This window comes from Mauremys mutica, chromosome 8 (assembly GCF_020497125.1).
Source record: "Mauremys mutica isolate MM-2020 ecotype Southern chromosome 8, ASM2049712v1, whole genome shotgun sequence".
NCBI classification, from domain to species: Eukaryota; Metazoa; Chordata; order Testudines; family Geoemydidae; genus Mauremys; species Mauremys mutica.
In genome coordinates, this window is record NC_059079.1 from 3,690,074 (window position 1) to 3,712,905 (window position 22,832).

Genomic DNA, 22,832 nt, shown 5'->3' on the forward strand with positions numbered 1-22,832 from the left:
GGCCTTTGAGAAAGCTCTTCCAGCCTACCACTAGACTATTTGTGTAAGACGCAATGCAATAAAACATGAATTCTCTATGCTTTCTTGTGAGACACCTCCATAAAGAGACTCATTGTTTCTTTTGGAGGTTTACACAACCCAACACCACCATATTTGACTTTTTTTTTTAAAATGGAGAGACTTCAGTCCTTGCTGAGACAGTCACTTCAATAAAAGAAAGGAACTCTGTACAACAGCCCTAAAGGGTTAACATAGCTGTTTATGCAGAGACAGATGTGAGAGAACATAAAGGCCCCTTTGTATGTTATGGGAGCTTAATATCTGCTTTGCACAGCATAATCCTATTAGGGCAAATGCAACACTCTATTTTCCATAAACACGGATGAAAATAAATAGACTCACAAACTTCAGAGTTAAAAATAAGTTGTTCAGACCAAGCATCTCCACCATTTTATCTTTCACTATGATACAGAGCGAGGCTATGACATACAGAAAAAATTCGGGAATGTTACTCATTCACAATCCTATGACGACTGCTACTTAGTTAAAATACTTAAAAGTCAACTGGGATGTGTCAGCTGGTTTTAAAGAGCCATCCTATCAGGATCAAAAGCAACGCTGACAATGAAGTGTAAACAGCAGCAGCTTCATAGTCCCAGTAGGCAAAGTTTAAAATTACAGCATGTTTTCCAAAGGACAATTTCATTTAAGCCAAAAATTACGTTTTGCATTTAAATAAGAGTGTACCAAAGCTGCATTAGAATTACTCACATTGAACGACAACTTTGTGCATGTGAACATTGCCCTGCAGTGTTGGGATCCAAATACCAGCATTGTGCTAGTACAAGAAAGCCAAACAGTAATGAGGACAAAAAATGACTATAAAACAAAATTTGAAACTGAACTGACTAGTTTCTTTTTAAAAAAGGAACAAGCAATACAGGGTGAAGAGTATGATTCCTCCACCCCCACACCCCCACCAGCTTATTATAGATGAGACTGGTAGTGCTACCTGTTAAGATTGCCTGACACTTCCCATTCTAAGACCCTGTTTTCAGTTGTTTGTAACTCTGTCAAAACAACAGTTTGGGCTGAAATTTTCCACACCAGGTATCTGCTTCAGGCTGATTTTTTTGGGAAAATTTCAGATAAAACTGTTCAGCTGTTTCCAAGAAAGAGACATGGGGGAAATATGTTGTTTTGCCTGTGTTAAATACTGGTAACTTTTTTGCTGAGAAACTCTAGCATCCCTATGCTTTGGAGCAGGGAGCTGAACCTTGGCAGGCAGTGACCTGTGTGTCAGGGATGTGTCTTTTGCTTTCCCCCAGGATAATCCAACCAAATCTGACAAAGTTGTAAGTCTTTGAAAAACTGCAGTTTGCACAAGAGGAAACGGGACAAATGCCCACTTTTGTCAAAGAAGTGGAGTAAGGAGGAACATGCGGTGGGGAAGCAGCGATGCCAGCCCCATGTGGGGGCTCGGGAGGGGGGCAGGCAGGGCTTGAGAGAGCAGTGACACCAGCCCCAGCCTCACATGGGGGGCAGGCAGGGCTTGGGTGAGCAGCTTAGGCTAGCCCCACACATGGGGCTGGGGGAGCGGCTTGGGCCTTCACATTCCTGAAGAAAGAGGAGCAGTTCAAAAAAAAAAACAGCATTAAAATGGTGGTTCCGCTCACCCCACACCTACACAATTCAAGCCATGCCACAGTGTTTCCATTCTAAGGCTAAACCATGTCAAATCTTTCCTGAATTTGCAGTAAGTGTCCTGGCATCGATCCAAAGCCACTTGAATACCACAGGATGTTAGCCATGTATTCAAAAGCAGTAGCCAAAAAGCACTTGGTCTACATCAGGGGTCTCAAACATGCGGCCCTCGGAGCTCTTCCCTGCGGCCGGCGGAGCTCCCCCAGTTACTTCCTGTCGCCGCCAAACTCCCCTCACCCCCGCCCCCCTCCCCGAGTTATTTTCAGTGCCTAAGCTCCCTGCGCGCTGCTCCCCAATGTTTGGGGCCGGGTCTCTCCCCTGGCCCCACCTGCCGCCCCCACGCGCCTCCCCCCAGTGTCTACCAGCCCCCACTTGCTGCCCCCTCACCGCCGGTAGCCTGTAGCCTGCCCGGGAGCTCACGCTGACTCCACTCCTCCTCCGCTATGCCGGCTTCCGGCATCACCTGCTGCCGCAGGGTCCTAGCACCCCCCTGCACTAGGGCCAGGGCAGGCTGCCCTTCCCCTAGTCCTGAGACTCTCCAATGCCCCGAGCCTCTCCAATGCCTCAAACCCCTCACCCTCAGCCCCACAGCCCTCACTCCTGCACCCCCTCCTATCCCCAAACTCCGTCCCAAAGCCTGCACCCCCACCCCCTGCCGCAGCCTGGAGCCTGCACCGAGCACAGAGCCTGCACTCCAGACCCCCTCCCCCACCCAAACTCCCTCCCAGAGCCTTAGGCAGTAAATCTAAGTGCGTGTTTTGTCCTTTGAGTGAGGTGCATTACTGAGTGTATATATTTATTAAAACTGCTTGGAAATGACTTCGTCAAAAAAAAGAACACTCATGGAAGAAAAGAGAGTTTTCCAAGACAAATGGGAGAATTTATATTTTTTCACAGAGGTAAAAGATAAAATTCAATGCCTTATTTGTCAGCAAACGATTGCTGTTCCCAAGGAGTATAACGTGCGTCGGCACTATGACACGATGCACCGTGAAAAATATGATGCATTCACCGGAAAAATCCGAGAGGAAAAAGTTCAGCAACTTAAAGCAGCATTTGCCAAGCAAAGAAATTTATTTTCAGGGATTAACAAGTCTAGCGAAGATTCAGTAAGAGCAAGTTTTGTGATAAGCGAAATGATAGCTAAATCATCGCGACCTTTTACAGAAGGCTTATTCATAAAAGAATGTCTTATGAAGGCCAGTGAAATTTTATGTCCTGATAGGAAGAAAGTTTTTGAAGGCATAAGCTTGTCTGCAAATACAGTTGCCTGCAGGATAACGGATTTAGCTGATAATGTGCAAAAACAATTGATTCAAATGGCAAAAGACTTTGAAGTATTTTCAATTGCTCTTGATGAGAGTACAGATGTATCAGATACCGCACAGTGTGCAGTGTTCATTAGAGGTGTGGACTGCAATTTGAATATAACTGAAGAATTGCTAGGCTTAATGCCACTGAAGGGTATCACAACGGGACGTGACATATTTCAAGGATTGGAAGAGTGCATTGAAAAAGCTGTTGGTGGCGCTTAGCACTTTCCAGGAGGGAGGGGGGAGGAGCGGGGAGCCGCGCGCTTAGGGGAGGAGGTGGAGAAGAGACAGGGCAGGGGCGGGGCCTCATGGAAGGGGTGGATTGGGGGTGGGGCCAGGGGCAGCAAGGGGGCATGTCAGTGATGCGGCCCTCGGGCCAATGCACTAGTCCTCATGCGGCCCTCGGGGTCATTTGAGTTTGAGACCCCTGGTCTACATAGTTGATGTGCGTCTGCTGCAGTTAGTTATTCTGACTTTGTTTAAAACCTGACAATGGGAACAGCTTCCTCCTCCAAAGCAAAATTCACTCTTACAGCATAGTGTACATTGAAAAAGAATAATTTTCATAGCATTTCGTTTCAATTTGAAATATGTTTCACTAACACCATAATACAACATGAAATACAAAAGTCACTGTCTTGAAATTCACAAATATCTGTCCATTTGAGAGCAGGGATTTTGTACATTTCCTCCTCCGAAGAACAGAGAGGACAAGGACCCTATCTAGGTATTTGTGTGACCACCCCCCCCTTCACCACATAATTGGAGGAAACACAGACAGTACTGCTTGGCTACTCGCAACACAGCTGTTGGCTCAAGCTTTTAGCCTGCCAGCCTCCATTGTAACCTATTAATGAACTCTACCTTTTGTGCTTTAAAAACAAAACCTACTGGTTTTGTGGATCAATTCTGATGTTTTCTCGTAGCCCTTTCTATACCCCATAATCACAGACTGTTTTACTGCTGCACTACTAGCAGGCTCTCCTTCGAGTGGAGGATTTTCTAAATGAGGATCAGGAGGTGCCATCAAGCCTGAACAGGTTTGCTGCGGGATTTTTTGAAAAAACTACATGTGAGAACAAAAACCCCTTCCCTTTATTTTAATTAGTGCTGGCGCCGGATCACATTCTGTACTTTTGCTCTCCAGGATAAGGCCCCTTTCAGATATTATGCATGCATCATATTCCATTCCCCAAAGTGACATTAAGAGAAAATTTTAGTCTGCGGAGCGGGGGAGTGGGAGGGAAAACAAAGTCTCCCCACCCATCCTATGAGCAACAAGTCGGCTCCTCTGCCCCTCCCCACTTTTATAGGCTGGGGGTGGGGAAAAGAGCCCCTGGAGCTGCCCCTCCCCAGCCTGGAAGGGGAGCAGGGACCCTGCTGCAGCCGCCCAGTGTTGGGAGGAGGGAAGAACCCCAGGAGAAGCAAATGTGAGGCAGAGGGGACTGAACTGAGGGCAGGGGCAGAACTGATGGGGACCGGACTGGTGGAGGGTGAGGACAGAACTGATGGGGGCCGGGGAGTAGAACTGATTTGGAAACTTGGGGCACAAGACTGATTTGTAGGTTGGGGGGCACAATTTATTGCTGGGCAGGGGACAGGCTGATGTGGGGGTGAGAACTCCTGCAGCAGGGGCCAAAATCTCATAGCCAATACATTTGGGAGCATGCAGCATTAACATACTCTCTTGCTCTGGGGAGGGACGGGGCAGTTCAATCGTTAGACAAAAAACCCCAATATAATCTCTTTGTAAATAACCACGTTTGGGGCGGCCAATCTCCTGATTTGTTGGGGTCTGACTCATTCATTTTTTGATCTCTTGAGGTAGGCAATACTCTGTGTGGGACTTAATGATACTGCATTTAAAAACAGAGGAGAAAGTTACACACACTTTGGGAAGACTATTTTAGGAATGAGAAGAAATGATTAATTATTAACTGCTTGTCATCCCAAAATATTATTCTCAAGCACATGTCACTGTCTCCGCTGAGCATGGTTTTGTCCAGTTCTTAAATTTAGCTTTAATGTTAGTTTCCACTGTTGAAAATGTTAATTCTGGCACAAAAGACACATCACAATATAATGTTAGCCACCATGGTTGTTTTGATTTTAACCCTGCTTTGGCTCATGAACATTCATGAGTTTATTTGGAGAAAATGTGGTGGTGTGCCTCAAAATAATTAAAGGTGTCGAGATGTGACGTGGCAGAAAACAGGCTGGGAACCACTGATTTAGACCATTTAACAAGAGACAGCATTGAGGTGCTGATAGGACAGATACCAAGGACAACAGTTATGCAAAGCTTTAAAACAATAAGAGCATTCACAGCGGTCTTGAAAAATGGATTTTCATTTGACTACGCCTGCAGGGTTTTGATTCTGAATGTCAGCACATGTTCTCTTTACATACATTGGTTGGTTGATTGATAGAAAGAAGGAATAAAAGGAGTTCCTAGGCTGCATTGTCTTCCCCAAAAAATTTTCAGAGGAGGGGGACTAAAACTCTATGAACTGGGAAGATGGAAAATTATTAATACAATACTCTTATGGAGTACCTATGGTTAATCAATATTGTACATAATTTTATTACATGTTCTACAGTAACTGAAATCTTTGGGCAAGTTACATCAAACAATCCAATCTTCTGACTCTTCAGCAACTAAATATCTTTTGAGAAGTCAATAATCAGACTGATACTTTTGCATCTGAAAGGATCTTTAATACTTTACAAACTACTTAGAAGAATCATTTCACCCACCAATGAGGTGTTTCTAGGATTAACACATCTGTTTAACACCACACTGCAACACAACATAACAGTTTAGGTCAGGCAGTGGAGAACATTGTTCGTGGAATTGAAATTGCAGGGGGAAGTTAGTGAGACAGAATTATCCAAGTACAAAATTGACTAGGATACTACTGCTAACCTCTACTCTACAGAAAGACTGTACTCACCTGCATTTAAGAATGTATTGTGATAGGATTTTATAGACACACACACACACTTTCCCCAAGTGTCAAAAAAACCTCGATTTATAACAAAATATTCCCAAGGAGAAAAATCATCAACTTTGAGTTAAGATTGAAAGAATACGTCACTTCAACCAAAACACCTTAGGGGAACACTACAGTATATCTATCGTTCTCTCAGGAACAGTTACAGACACACAAACAGCCTTCATTCTGCCCCTGTAGAACACTCAGGAAGAAAACTAAAGATCCGCCCCACAGGTTAATCTTTGCAGGCACTACAGAAACCAGTACCTTGCCTACACCTGTGTCATGAATGTCACTGATACATCTCAGTATTTCTAGTTGTTCTCATGGTGGCATTTTGGGAACAGGCTCCATATTGAATGAGTGACCCTAGCTGTTCATTACATATTTTTTAAAAAATGCACAAAAATGAAAGTGGAACCTTAACTTTAGTGTTCGTCTCAGACAGGAGTTTTTTGTTGAAGTGATATGTCTAAAAAAGATCTAGCTTCAAGATTTGTTTTGTTTTTTTACCAGGGAATTTATTTTATTTTTTAAATCAGAGAGTTGTTCAGTGACAGGCGTCCCAATAGACCAGTGGCTCTCAAACTTTTGTGCTGGTGACCCCTTTCACACAGCAAGCCTCTGAGTGCGACTCCCACTTATGAATTAAAAACTCTTTTTAATATATTTAACACAATTATAAATGCTGGAGGCAAAGCGGGGTTTGAAGTGGAGGTTGACAGCTTGTGACCCCCAATGTAATAACCTTGTGGCCCCCTGAGGGGTCCCGACCCCAGTCTGAGAACTCCTGATATAGACACAATTCCTTCCCAGGGCCTGCGGACTCCACACGTGACTTCCTCCCTCTATTTCCACAAAGTTAAGCCCTCCTTCCCCATAGGACTATCTCCCTTTTAGCTCATTCCAGACCACGTGATGTTTTAGGTAGACTGGTCAGCTCTTGCTGAAGTTAGGTGGAGAGACGGGGAAATTTGAAAATGAGATGTAAAGAAGATAGCCAAGGTTAAAGCTATGGAGAGACCAATACTGTTCTACTTTTCCCACTGGATACCACTTGGGAAATACAAGAAATAAAAAGCAACAGAGAGATTTTAAAATGGGTTTCAAGTAATCGCCTCAATTTAGGGTGACCATATATCCCATTTTGGCCGGGACAGTCCCTTTTTTAAGCCCCGTCCCAGCCAACCCAACTCCCCCCGCCCCCAAAAGGGGGCATTTGTCCCATTTGCTCTTGCTGAATTGATCAGCTGGCAAGAGAAAACAGGACAAATGCTCACTTTTGTCAAAAATGTGGGGCGTGGTACAGAGAGGGTGAGTGGAGATGCCAGCCTGGGCCTGGCAGGGGATAGCGCTCCAGCATGTGGGACCCCCGCAGGGTTCCAGCAACCAGGGAACAGTCTCGGGGAGAGAGGGGGCCCCTCGGGCAAGCAGCTGGGGGTGTGCTATTTTCTCTTTGGGAAATATGGTCCCCCTACCTCAACTCCTTATATGACTTTAATCCAACTTAGATTTTTATGCTTAAATGCTCAGGGTTTTAAATAAATTACTGAATGTAATTATGAATTAAAAACTGAGCTCTGCAGCCACCTTCTCAGAAACCCTAATCCAAACTCATTTACAAGCAACTTCCCTTCTAAGGTTTCTGGACAAACTGTTCTCAACATCATTTGTTCTTTAAAATAATTTTAATCCTTTAAACTGTTTTAACTTTCTCTCACAATCCCTTAAATGACATTTTATGTAACAGAGCTTCATTGTTGGAAGGGGGTGAAGGACCAGGCAACTGGGTATATTAGCCAGCAAAGTGGTGCTTTTAGAGTACAATATATCCCTTAAATAGTTCCATTTGTTATATACTTGTTACCTTTGATGTAAGATCCCGGTGGAAAATGCCTTTATAGTGAAGATAACTGAGTCCCAGAGCAATGTCATATGCCAATTTCACCCTCACCATCCAGGGCAGATGCTGGTTACCGTCTAACAGCTGTTCCAGATTACCACAGTTGATGTACTGAAAAAAACAAAACAAGATGTGCCATTAAAAAAAAAAAATTAACAGCTGACCTAGATGTTAACAGTTCAGTTTAGAGTTTTAGAGTCTTTTTTGTTGTTGTTTTGAAGAGAACACATCTACCTGTCCTTGGAGCCAAAATACTGACTCAGAATAGCACATGGCAGTTGAAATTCTACTGTTAGGCCAGGATGGGAGCCCCCACAGAAACAGTGCATGTTACCCAGTGGCTGGGTAAGAGACTATTCTGCAGCGTGGTATCTTTCAAAATAGGTGACTCCAAAATCTAGATGGAATTATTGGGTACATTTCAAGATTAGCTGAATCTGGAGATCTATTCAGAAACAAAGTCAATTAATTTCACTGCACTCGCTGCCCTGAGAGCCAGGAAGTCCACCTGCACCTGGCATGAGTACAAACACGCAATATTCTCTCCCTAGTATTTGCTTTCTTTTAATATGCTCTGACCAAAGGTTCATGTTTTAGTGCCAATGCATTATCATGTATTGACCTTGCAATTAATTAGTTTTTACTATTATGCAACAATCAGGATGACGCGTGAGCACAGAGGTTATTTTCTAGCTTTCCAATCTAGTGAAAAGATCTGAAAAGAATTAAAGAAAAAACAGAAAGTTCTTTGGCTTCGTGCCCAACAATTTGGGCCAGATTTTGGGAGCCCACACTGATTTCCCATCTTCTCATGCCAGGATGGTCAGTCTCATGAAAGCAGACCAGTTCGTCATTTATGGGACTGGTCTAGGAGACACAGATATTTGCCAGTTTAGGTCATCTCATCACCGGGGGAAGGTTATATTATTAACCTCATATTATAATGTCCAATGCTGCCAACAGAGAATGAGTGCTAATGTACACAGGAAAGGAACAAAAAGGGACTTAAAAGTTGTGGGTAGAGACAGAAATATATAGGCAAAGGAGAACGCTTTGCAGGAACGTTGGTCTTTTCCAGACCAAACAGGCAAAGAGTACCTGTGCTTTAATATCTGGACATCATCAAAAAGAAAAGATAAAGTGTTGAGTGTCACTAAAACTGTATTTAAAAATTCATCATCTGGCTGCTAATTTGTATACACCAGTTTGGTGGAAGAATGCATCCTATATTGCTGGAAGTATAACAACTGAAATTCTCAGCAACTTGGCCCTGGTGTTAATCAGGACTTAAAAACCTGTCCAAGTAGTTTACTGGCATGTTCAGTTTGCAGAGCAAAATGTCTGTCCCATTTCAAGCTCAAATCAGACAGGTCTTAACATGCTGATAAAAAACAAATCAGAAGGGAAACATGCTTGGTCCAGTGGCGAGAGGAGCAAACTGAGTCAGGGCTGCTGGGTTCTATTCACAGCCCAGATGTTACTTTTCTGTGTAACCTTGGAACATTGGAATTGCCAGACTGGATCAGACCCACAGTCCGTCCATCTAGCCCAGCATCCTATCTCCAGCACTGGCCAGCACCAGATGCTTGAAAGGACGGTTTAAGAACCCTTCAGGAAGCAGACATGAGGTAATTTCCTCCCCCTCCCCCCACGTCATCCTGATCTCTGAGTTAAAGATTGATTTAAGACTTGAAGCATGAGATTTTATATCCTTTCCACAAAATCATCATTAATTATAGCAACTCTGGATATTCTTTATGTCCATATAAATATCCAGTCCCTTTTTTAATCTTGTTACGTTCCTGGCTTCAACTTTTTCCTGTGGCAGGGAGTTCCACAGTTCAATTATATGTGAGAAAGTATTTTCTTTTATCCATGTTGAGTTCCCCCCCCTTGGTAACATTATTGAATGTCCTCTTGTTCTGAGACAGGGAGAAAAGGAGTTCCCAATCTACCTTCTCTAGGCCACACGTTTTAACATGTTCTCTCTTATTAATCTCCTCTCTAAGGTCAGGAATCCAATTTTTCACTCTTTTCATAGGACAGTTTTTCCAGGCCCTTGATCATTCTCACTCTTCTCTGAATCCCGTCTAGTTCTGCAATTTTAGTTTGGATATTCCAGATAAGGCCAAATCACTGATTTATGTGAAGACGTTACGATATTCTCTTTATTATTCACCATCCCATTCCTTATGCATCCTAATATCTTATTAGCCTTTTTTTCCCTCTTTTTTTTTTTTTTTTTTTTACCACAGCAGCACGTTGAGCAGAGGTCTCCATTGAGTTGTCTACAGTGTCACCCAGGTCCCTTTCTGGAGTTGCTATAGATGATTTACAACCTAGTAAGGTGTATGGGTAGTTTAAATTTTCCCCTTTCAATGTGCATTATTTCGCATTTATTGGTAGTGAATTGTTTGCCATCCTGTTACTCATTCTCTCAAGATCCTCACAGTTCTCTCTGATTCTGAGAAACCTAAATAACTGTCATCTGCAAATTTTGCTACCTCACTAATCACCCCCCTTTTTAGATCACTAAAATATATTAAACACTGAACTTAAGAGTTCATGGTGCCTTGTGGCCCTAGCAGTTAACCTTTTGCCAAGATGAAAACTGACCATTTAATCCTACTCTGCTGTGTGTCCTAGCGAGTTTTCAAGACAATCATTCAGCCTCTGTGCCTCAGTTTCCCTACATGCAAACTGAAGTAATGCTCCTTACCTACCTCACAAGGGGGTTGTGAGGCTGAGTTCACCAGTGTCTTTGAGGCACTTTGAGATCCTGGGGTGGAAGGTGCTAAAGGAGGGCAAAGTTTAATTATCCTGATTGTCTAATTCAGTGGCTCTCATCCTTTCTGGACTATTGTACCCCTTTCAGGAGTCTGATCTATCTTGTGTACACCGCCCCCCCTCGTTTCACCTCACTTAAAAACGACCTGTTTACAAAATCAGACACAAAAATACAGAAGTGTCACAGCACACTGTTACTGAAAAGTTGCTGCCTTCTTCATTTTTTACTATATAATTATAAAATAAAACAATTAGAATATAAATATTGTACTTACATTTCAGTGTATCGTATATAGAGCAGTATAAACAAGTCATTGTCTGTATTACGTTTTAGTTTGTACTGACTTCACTAGTGCTTTTTATGTCGCCTGTGGTAAAACTAGGCAAATATCTAGATGGGTTGATATACCCCCGGAAGACCTCTGTGTACCCCCAGGGGTACATGTACCCCTGGTTGAGAACCACTGGTCTACTGTGTAAATCGACACTGATCAAATAGAACACAGCCTATCTCACCCTCCTGACTGGACAAAAGTATCTTGATCATACCCCTAACCTATCTGGGGAAAGTGGTGAGATGAGGACTAGGAGGGGCCAAAATTAATTAGTGGGAGGAAGACAGAGCTACCGTCCTCTTGGTTAGGGTTGACCAGGTTGGGAATGCAGCAGGGCCAGCTTGATGGCCTAGTTTCCAAAGCTCTCCAAAAATGCTAGAGGTGATGTGAAGAAGTGTGAGGGGGGCATGACTGTGCACACTCACCCACCCCAAGATTTCTGCCTTCCATTTAGCACAAAGGTTTTCCAACTGTGGAGTGCACCCATTGCCTTCTGCCAGGAGCAGGCCAATCAGAAGCTGCTGGGAGCCACAGGGCCTGCTTGGGCCCTGGGCTCTCCGTGCAGTGGAAGCCATAGCGCTGGCTGGCTGCCCAGCAGCCCTCCCTGCCATGCTCCCTGAGCTGGGCTGCCTCTGCATGGCTGGTGCCCCACAGGCGGCACAGCTCCGAGCTGTGCTGCAGACACACTTTTGTCTCTTCACTAGCCGGCGACCCCCTGCATATGGAGCACGGTTGCCATGAGTAGCTCCCTGAGGCGCTTGTGCGTCACTGCCCTGGTGTTCTTGGCTCTGCTGTTGCTCCTCAGCCCAGAGACGATGCATGGGTGGGGGGTCACATGCCCCCCACCATCAAGAGTTACCTGTCATTTCTGAACAATACTGTTTAGCCTTTAGTGTTTATCTGCTGGTCTGTTGTATACACAAAGAATTACAAATATTACACCCGATTTGCTAGTGCAACCAAAGAAAAGGAAGCTTTGTCCCCGAGACTTGTTGTTTACCCTGCTACAACCACAAGCAAGCTCTGTGTGATAAGAATATGCTGAAAGTCGGAAAGTCCTTCTTATTTGACGAACACTGGACTTTCCGACACAAAATGAGAGTGGCTGCAGCACAGCAGTTGTCTCAAAGCAACACTGCAGGGTAACAACAGCAGCAGGTAATGTATGGGTATGTCTACGCTGCAATTAGACACCAGTGCCAGCTGACTCAGGCTGCAGGGTTGTTTAATTGTGTAGGCTTCCAGCTTGGGATGCAGCCCAAGCCCTGGGACACTCCCTCCTCACAGGGTCCCAGAGCCCAGATGTCTATACTACAATTAAACAGCCTTGCAGCCTGAGCCCAGGTCAGCTGGCATGGGCCAGCCGCAGGAGTCTAATTGCTGCGTAGATATATCCTATGTTTGTACATGCAAGTGGGGGATAGATCACGTCAGGATGTAAGAGAGAGTGAAAGGAAAGAATGTTGCGGGGAAAAGTTTCATAAAGAGACCTCACAGCAAAACTGAGAAACATCTAGACCTTTTCATGACAGATATACAAATTCTGTATCGTTAACCTGCAGCGCAACAGATACTGATCACGATTAGATTACAAAACTAACAGTAACAAGAGAGCAGGTTCTGTTAAATTCATTTGCCAGATATCCAAAGAAGTTATTTAGTTTCATATGTTTTCCCTTCATTATGACTCAACACAACAAGATTAGCATTGGCATGAAACAGATCCTAGTATTGTAGTTAAGGTAAAAATACCCTGTTCCTACACATTTATCCACAGTGAAATCTAACCATGGTCTTGTTGCCAAAGTGACAGCTAAGCATGCTGGTTCCACAGAACCAAGTTTCTATTACACCTCTTTTTAGTGTTCTCCCCTGACCCCAGGCCCAGGAGGGTCCCCGCCTTGAGAGATCAGTTGCGCAGGAGCATGATCAAGCCTGTGTGCGCTGTGGCTCAAACACAGATTCCTGGTCAGGCTTGCGATAGCCTAGCTTCAAGTTACATGACAGAGCAAGCAAAATAATCCTATACTGCACTGCAGCAAGGGACAACGTGAGCACAATTTAAGTAGTTTTGCTTCTGTGGGCATGACCTGCGAGTCTGGGACAGCATCCCTACAGGTTATCTATAGCTGTACTGTCAAGCCCAAGCATTCAAAAGTCACGAGTCAGGCCCTAAAATACCATGAGATTTTGAAAAATAATAAGTGCTGGCAAATAAACAGAACCTTGGGTTTGGTCCTGCTTTGAGCAGGGGGTTGGACTAGATGACCTCCTGAGGTCCCTTCTAACCCTGAGATTCTATGATTCTATGAACCTTTCTGGTTGTTAGCCTTTAGGATTCATGTTTTCAAGGTTTTTCCCTTTGAACAACAAATTTAAAAAAAAATGTAATTGAGAACAGAGAGCCTTGGCAACCACAAGACTCCTGCTGGGACTTTAATAAAGACACCAATATCGCTAGATTTGGATAAAATCATATACAGTTGGCAACACTTTACAGAACAGCCCGAGTGTCTGATTCAGACTCAACCAGAATGCACACAGGAAAGCAAAAATGAACACACCATATAATCCCACTAAAATATACTTGAAGTGCAGGTCTAGCAGCTATGACAGCAGCACAGTCAGTTTCAACACTGTCCTCTGCTGCACGGGTCATCCCCTCTGTAGTGTCACAACTGTGGGCCAAGACTGAATTCAGGATCTCTGTCAACAGAACAATTCAGTTGAGTCACCTTCAGCCAGGCCACCCCAGACACTCTTATCTGTTACACTACTCACCTATGCTATGACCTTATGTTACGCCTCAGGGCAGGTCTACACTATGGCAGGGACTGACACTTTGCGATCCATGCACCGGCGGTCGATTTAGCAGGTCTAGTAAAGACTCACCAAATCAACTGCAGATCACTCTCCAGTCCACCCCTGTGCTCCTCCCTCGACGAGAAGATTAAGGTAAATCGACGGGAGATTTTCTCCCATCGAACCCCCCGCGGTGTACACCCCAGGGTAACTCAACCTAAGATACGTTGACTCCAGCTATATTATTCATGTAGCTGAAGTTGCGTACCATAGGTCAACTTACTGTGGTAGTGTAGACATAGCCTCAGTTAAATTAGACACAAGGTAAGTGAAGTAATATCTTTTACTGGACCAACTGGTGGAAGGGACAAACATTGAGCTATACAGAGCTCTTCCTTAGGTATGGGGAAGTTAACCAAAGTGTCTGAGCCAAATACACAGTGGGACTGATTGTTAAACATAAGAGGTAAAGAACATAAGAGCGGCCGTACTGGGTCAGACCAAAGGTCCATCCATCCCAGTTTCCTGTCTACCGACAGTGGCCAATGCCAGGTGCCCCAGAGGGAGTGAACCTAACAGGTAATGATCAAGTGATCTCTCTCCTGCCATCCATCTCCACCCTCTGACAAACAGAGGCTAGGGACACCATTCCTTACTCATCCTGGCTAATAGCCATTAATGGACTTAACGTCCATGAATTTATCTAGTTCTCTTTTAAACCCTGTTATAGTCAAAGCCTTCACAACCTCCTCAGGCAAGGGGTTCACACTCACTGAGCATCAGGGTGTGTACAAATTATTGTAATGAGCCATAAAACCAGTGTCTCTGAGAACTCCACATTTTTAGTTTCCAGCAGAGTTATGAATTTAAATTCTCAGGCTTGTCTTTTGAAGGTATTATGCAGGTTTCATTTGAAGATGATAACAGAGGTCAGATATGGAGTGACTGCCTTGTGAAAAGTGTTTGTATCTTATTTTTCTGTATAAATTCATTCAGGAGCATAATGATTGTCTGGTTTCACCCATATAGTTGTTGCTCAGGCATTTGATGCACAGAAGTTGGTCCAATTAAGAGGTATTGCCTCACCTACCTTTGTCTCTCTCAGATCCTGGGAACAGCATGGCAACACAACACTGCCAACAAACCCTATTTATATAACACCTTAAATACAAAAGTATTGGGTGAGGATTATAGTGGAAACAGAGCAGCAAGTCAAGCAATCAGACAAACACCATATTTCCCATTTGGTAGCAAAAATGTCAATGCAGTACAGCACTAGCCTTAAGAAGGTGGGGAAAAGGACAGTATGTTTTGAAAGGTCATTTAAAATGATGAACTGGAGGAGAAGTGAAGAATGGGAAGCGCTGGAGAACTGGAACTATGAAAAAAAAAACCATTTAGCAATAGCAGATGCAGAATGAATAGCAGCAAAAAATTGAATGGAGGGACTGGGAAGGGAGGAGAGGCACCAGATTGAGCGATAGAGTTGATCTTACTGTGTAGCACAGAGAAGGTAAACTAAGAAGGGGATGTTAAAGATAATGCCTGACTGCATGAGATGGAACAGCATGGAGAGGCTGAAGCATGGGCTTGGGCAAGCAAGCATAATACCACCACAGAACTACAGGCATTAAACTACAAGTGCATAGCCCAGGATTTTGGCAGCATCAAGGGTAAGAAGCTTGCAGACCCACATCATTCCTAATGCTAGAGGTAAGTACAAATTAATCCTTGTGTTCAATAATAAAAGGTAAGATCAGCTCTTTTTACACACTGGATGTTATGCACATCAAAAAAAAGTTTTAAAATAGCCCATTTTAAAGGAAAATGAAGCACAATGTTCACTTTCCATATTTTAACTGGACATCCATCAAATTCATCAGCCTCTGTGATTGACTAGACTCAAGACCAGGGGTCTCAAAGTCCCAGCTCGCGGGCCATCTGCAGCCCGAGAACCTCCCCACTGCAGCCCACGGAGGAGACCCCCATGCAGCCATGCTGCCGGCTCTATCTGCTGCAGGTGCCGCCCCCCGCAGCTCCCATTGGCTGGGGGAGAGGGACAGCGATACCATCACTAGTCGCTGGGCAGAGTCAGCCATGGAAGCAGCGTCGTTTATATTCATTGTGGAAAAATGTAAGTCAAAATACCGAACACAACTATCTGATGCACACCTTGCTGCAATCCTAAAGGTTTCAACTGCTCAGTCACTGAGGCCAAACATCAACAAACTGACAGAACTGAAGCGTTGCCAGGTGTCTGGCAAACACTAACAACTCTCTAGTAGGCGAAGAATTGTATAAAGTCGTATACGTTTTATAATTTCTAAGAAATTCAAAATAAAAAAATACAATAAAAACATTTTCTTTTTTGAACACCATCTTCAGTGACATTATTGGCCTGCTGGGAGGATTTGAGGACTGGCATTGGCCCTAGGGTAAACTGCCCTGCTCGGGGCTCTTGTCTGCAAGACAACTAGGCTATTCTAGCCAGCCAACCTACCCTTCTGCCCCAGCTGGCATAATTAGCTCCACGGACTGGGCACCTACCAGTTTTTATAACTGCTTTATCAGCTCAAATATGCAGGCTTGGAATACCAAAACACCATTTTAGCATAAGCTCAGATATCAGCTAATACAAACTGCCATGTTGTAGCTCAGATTACAGGGTTGGTTTTACTGTTTTTAAAATTAATTGAAAAAGTTCTGCATTACTATTTAAGAAATGTACAATTTAAAACTAAAATGTATATGCAAGCCGTCTAGTCCAAGCTGCTCAAGGCAGTGATCTGATCTCTTACATGTCAGAAATGCCTACCACACTGCTGGCACCACACAAATAGTAAATAATCAAGGATGAAAAGCAGACATTGGATGTTTGAATTTGGGATGTGCCAGGACACTGGGGGACAAGGAGGGACCCACATAACCCACTGCTGAGGGTGTGTGTTACACAAGTGCATTGCAGGGCATCAGATGCGATGAAGTTACCTATGTGGAAGACATGAAAAGAACTGTAACAGAGCGCATCATAGCAATGGGGTGGAGCAGGCAAGTACCTCTCAAGTATGAAGCTAAAGAGACCCTGCACAGGGGATCACAGAGGGGCCCAATCATGGGATTAAAAAAAAAAAAAAAGTTAATGATCGAGCCCACAGTCCTAGTATGCTGTAGGAAGTTGCAGCTATTTATAGTAGTTGGCCAAACTTTCTGGTGTGATCAGACAGGCAATGTGACCTAATGGTTGAGCATAGGACCAAAATCCAGGACATCCAGCGGTGTATCTGTAGCACTGCCAGCAATTCACATGTGGCCTTGGTCAGGTCACAAATTGTGTCTTTTGCCCATCTCTAAAAGAGAGAGTTGTGTGGGCACACGCGTGGAGGGTATTTACTTTACAAAGGGGTCACACAAAACAGTTTGCACTGCTCTGTGAAGTGCTGTATAATGGCAACATTAGTCAGCACCCAGATATAAAAAGTGGGTGGGAAGGTGGGGACTGGAAAGGAAAAAGACGTGTCTTCCTACACCTTGCTCAATAGCTCCAATATCCTCTCTAGGCAAGATTTTCCCAATTCCATCCTTTCCCCTTTTTCCATGATGTTCCAGCTAACTAAAATCTATTTATTCATTTACTGGTCTGATAGCTAGAAACAAATTTACTATAGACTAGGTTTCAGCTGCTGGTGTATGGTAATAACAATGTACATTTTTGAAGAAAGGCTTGAGGAAGCTCACTACATATTCATATCCATGCTTAAAATATTCCAGGAAATGAGTTTATTTTGCTGGAGCCGGAAAACACTCCCAGTATATTTATGCAACCGACCTTGATAACCATTTTTCCTGCCATTATAGTAATAGAAAAACAGAAATAAAAAACAGTTTGACCAACAAAAGCAAACTTTATAATCTGCATGCACCACCCATCTGCACCAAGTAACAACCCAGATTTAGGCACAATGAAAATAAGAACGTTAGATATTGCAAACTAATACTGGAATGGAGTGATTGCATATGCATGGAGGAGACAAAGTACCTTATTGCTGTCACAGGCAACAGCAAGAGCAACTCTACATTGAGACTTCAATCAGTTCAGCAGAAGCAGAGCCCGACGTCCTACACCAAGAGTGTACTAACTCCCACCAGGCAGTATCAATTCTTGAGCAGTGCTTGTGCCCTGCACTGTACAAATAGAGGAAGATTTAATTTCTGCCCCAGAATCGTATTGGTAATTTCTACCAGGGTGGCTAAAAATTGGACTTTTAAAAATTTTTGTTACTTAAAAGTAACCTAGGAGACTGTCTCATTTCCAAGAGACTTAAGCAAGTAGGAACTTAAAAGCCACTTTTCTTAGGCATATTTGACAATTTTCCAAGGTTGACCTGAAATAATCAGTTTAATTCATTGACTTCAGTTAATCCCTCTTTTTAATGCATCATTTAGTTGTAAAGGTGAAACATGTTTTGATAGAAGTTTGTGTATCCAAAACATTTAAGGGTGCTTTGTTTAATTTTATATGCTGATGTGTTTAATTAAATTGCAGTTACCATCCTTATGCAGCTTGACACAAATCATGAGCAAAAGGTGAATTATGTAGTAAATGAGTAATGATCATCACCATCTTATACTACAATGTACAGTTAATAAGAATCTGAAAATATTAAGCTATATAATTGCTTAAACAAATGCATGTAGTTTTAGCATACCCTCCTAGGTAGCAAAAAGAGATACCACAAAGAGGTAGTGTAAAGGATATATTTAGTTGTAAATCAATGTTTTAATAGTTTGTCAATCATTGAGAATGCATGTTTCTCTAGAAAATAGTTGGAGTACAAATGGAAAAGCTGATTATATATCACTGATTTAAACTGAGACTTTCCATTTGGTGATTTAAATCACACTTTAAATTGCTGATTTAAAATTGATTTAAATCATTCCACCCTGATTACTACACAGTATAATATATATCCATCATATGCACACACATGTGCACACGTTCACACTACCACCATCACCACACTGAAATGTATCTATACACCTGAGCACTTCCACGCAAGAGAAGCACTAGGAGTAAGGACTCTTGGATTCTACTCCTGTATCTGCCACTCACTTGCATGAGATCATGAGGCAAGTTACTTAACCTGTCTCTCAGTTTACCCATCTGCAACATGAGTGTGATAAAGGATCTGTCTACACTGTAAAAGCTACCACATGTTAAAATGCAACAATGCCTTTTGCAATTTAAACAGTTTAGTCCAGCCTATGTAGGCCAGGACCAAGATAGGTTAACCATGCTGGGCCATAATCCAAATCCAAATCCAGTAGCATCTCAAAGCACTAATACTTTTTGCAGTTTTGTGTAGACATACCCCAATAGTCACCTACCTATATAGAGTGTTGGGAGACAACTGATGTTGTGAAGTACATGGAGGTTCTGGATTAAGATGGATATACACAAGTACAAATATTAAAGGCCTCGTCTATTTTGTACTGATTTAAGGGGTTAGATAAGTAAAAGAAAATTTAGGAAGTGTAAATGACTTGACAACAGTGTTTGTAGTTAAGAGTATATTTACGGTGCAAGAAAAAATGGTAAAATTGCTGAAGAATATCAGAAAGAACAGGAAATGCCAAAAGATGCAGGAGATGGCACTAATATTAGATATATGCAAGGACAGTAGTACCCAGTCAGGATGAACTACAATACACACCAGGCAACGGAGGAAAATCTGACCCTGAAAATTTAGCATACAGATTTATTTCCCCCTCTCTTTCAATGGTCAAAAAGCGTATTGCTTCTCAGACCTATTAAACTAAATAATTTTTAAAGATGCTAGGTAGCTACGATGCCAGGGTTTTTTATTATTATTATTATTATTTTGTCTTTTGAGATGAATGAGACTGACTGGCCTGGTAAGCTAAGAACTGGATTTAGTTTCAAAAGGCTGAATACAAAAATATCTTGTACCGGGCAGGGGGAGGGGGAAGAATATACAATGGAATCTGCTTCTTATCTTAATTTCTTTCACTGCTGAAACATGACAGGAAAGTGATATCAAACACTGGCAGCCAGAAATGAGATTCAATGGGTCACCTGGAGAGAGAAGTCAGGAAGGAGGGAGAGTTTACCATGAGCGGCACATTTGGCAGGCCTGGTGCAGAACACATCAGTTTATTTTAATACATAACTGTCTCAAAAAAGGTCCTTCATGCAAAATTACAGAGAAACTGAGGAAACAAGTTACCAACAAACTCCCATAGAGCAGTAAGTCCACTAAGTAAATCCAATACATTCAGGCCAAGATTTTCAAAAACAGGAGTCTAACTTTAGCTCCCAAGTTCATATTTAGTTACCTAAATAAGAGGCCAAATTTTCAACAGTGCTAAGCCCCCACCAGCTCCCATTCAAGTAAGTTGATACTCAACACTTTTGAAAAATCTGGCCACTTATTTAGGTGCCTAAACATGGACTTGGGAGCCTAAAGTTAGACTCCTATTTTTGAAAACCTCGGCTTCTGTCTTCAAGTCAGTGTTATTTTAGTATGTCCAATTATAATGCTTTCATTCCATGCTGTTTTCGATTTAAAGCAGTTTTTCTTCTTTACTATAATCTACTTCCTTCTCCTCACTCCCAGCCAGGTCTTGCAAGTTTGTCAGAACCTTGCTGATTACTTGTTTCTTCCACTCCAGCATTATACTCAACAGCCAGCTTGATGGTTTGCATCCTTTTGGTGCAAGGAGATTGGATACAACTCTTCTCAGTCCATTTATGCCACCTAAACAGTTGGTCACTACTGACTGACAGTGGGAATTCCTCTTTCCCCACTAGCTTTCTGAATTGACAGTGCTCCCATTCCCTATGGGGCTCAGCGAGCAGATGGCAACTAGAAGTCAAATTGGAGTCCCTTGTAGGCCATCCGGAGCATTCCACCTCTAGGAGAATGGGACAATGCAAAGTTTGTGTTTTGGGGTTTGTTACATTTGCAGGCTATTAGTTCATAGTGTCCTGCATTCTGAGGAAGAATGAATTAGTGATGTAGTCATGTCAAGTGACAGAAGGAGAAACTTGAGAGAGAAAATACAGATGGAACTTACAACTTTCTTCCCCAAAACACAGCTTTGGAGCTTTACTCCAAAGAAACCTCAAACCATTTGTATTTAAGAGAGCCATGCTTTGGGCCCAATCCTGCAAAACACTATTACACATGTTTAATTTTAAGCATCCGCATCCATAGAAGTTAATGTGACTACATACAAGCGTAAATAGGACCAGGCCTTAAGCTGTCAAAACAGATATACACACAATGAACCAATGGCTTCACAAGAATAGTTTCAATTAATTCTGAAATGTGCATTGTAATCAATTTTTTTAAAATCAGCATAACTACAAGGAAACTCTCCCACGTATGTGGTATGTGAAAAACATCACTGAGAATCTGATTTATGTTAACAAATAGAAGGGAACTCAGAATTCTGACTGAGCCCTGGTCTATTTTACAAACCTACATTGGTATAAGTACGTCGCTCAGAGGTGCGGCACCCTGAGCGACACATTTATATTGACTAAACACCAATTGTAGGCAGTGCTATGTCAACATAGCTACTGCCTCTCGGGGAGGGGGAGTACCCGTGCCAATGGGAGAACTCCCATCAGTGTCAGTAGCATTTTCACTAACACTACAGCGACACAGCTGCACCTCTACAGCACTGCTAAGCATAGACAAGCCCTAAAACTCCCTTCTATCCTCAAAATCATGGTACTGTAAGCAGGCACACCAGCTCTCCTACTATAACCACATCAGGGGAGCTTTGAGCAACAAGTGATTCTGCATACCATGGGTCCAATCCAGTGTGGCCAACTCATGCAATACTTGGTGTTTTTCTTAACGTCCCAGCTCCTCAAGGCCTGTAATTGAGATTCTTAACTTTCATTTTAAGGAAAAATTATGTTTAAGTCTCTCAGTTGTGGAAAAAGCTGGAAAAATGTGATACAAGTGTAAAGGGCTCAAACCCAGAAGTCAAATAAAACAACCTGCTTTTTTAATCATCATGATTTTTTTTTTTAAACAACAACCTCTTGCTTTTTGTGTGTGTCTGGGGGGGGGTCTGACTCGTCATGCTTAAACACTTGGTGATAGTAATGCGGCAGAGACTTAGTCAAAACTCCCAGACACCTTTGTCCATTTTCCTTCTGTGAGAACTGCAGGGTCAGGGATTACGCGCATGCTACATCAGGGTGCAAGTGGATGAACTGACGACAGAGTTTCAGGCAGAACTCTGAATTTCCTGCCTTTTGTTAGTTAAAGCCTGGACACTTCACATACCAAAAACATCCATTTAAAACCACATGAAGTGCATCAAGCTGTGTTTGGGGACTGAAGTCTTTCCCCCCAACCCTTCTTTTAAATAGTTCACAAAATATTTGGTTCCCAAGGAAAATAATATAAACAAAGTCTAGAATAAATACTTTGTCTTAACCTCAGTGAAACAACACTTCCCTGGATTAGACACGCTGGGGTTGTTCTGCGTTGCAAAATGAGTCACAGATTGAAAGGTACACCATTCGGTTTTAAAATGTCACGTTTTACAAGTAAGTGTCCTTACCTGTGCGCTACCAATACCCCTCCTTGGCGGGTGGGACAATGCACTCTAGCTACCTGCGGGGGAGCTCCTATAAACACCAGAGAACTGCTCTTGTGCTGGTGTGTCCCCCACCCCAGATCCTCTCAGTGGTGGAGCCCAGCCACGTTCTTCCCCCATCCTTGGCAGGGTGGGACAACACATTCCAGCTACGTGAGGGGCAGCTCCCATAAACTTGACCTTAACAAGTTTATTTATTTATTTTATAACCTTGTCCATCTGCCTCTGACCCATAGCTCACCACATTCCTCTTTTGTGCTGTAGCATCTGTCCACCTCCTTCCTCTCGCTGACTATTTACTCCACTTCCCCATCCTAGTCATCCTCATCCTGCTAAATCTCCCACTGGCTCT

General features: G+C 43.0%; 1 protein-coding gene across 2 annotated transcripts in view; it reads right to left on the reverse strand.

Annotated features, from left to right (window-relative positions):
• TESK2 (testis associated actin remodelling kinase 2) overlaps positions 1–22,832 on the reverse strand; it is a 116,296-nt gene that overhangs the window by 26,010 nt on the left and 67,454 nt on the right. For both annotated transcript variants that reach the window (XM_045027547.1, XM_045027548.1), the window contains one exon: positions 7,881–8,027. In XM_045027547.1, the coding sequence (XP_044883482.1) occupies positions 7,881–8,027 (147 nt within the window). The remainder of the gene's footprint in view (positions 1–7,880; positions 8,028–22,832) is intronic.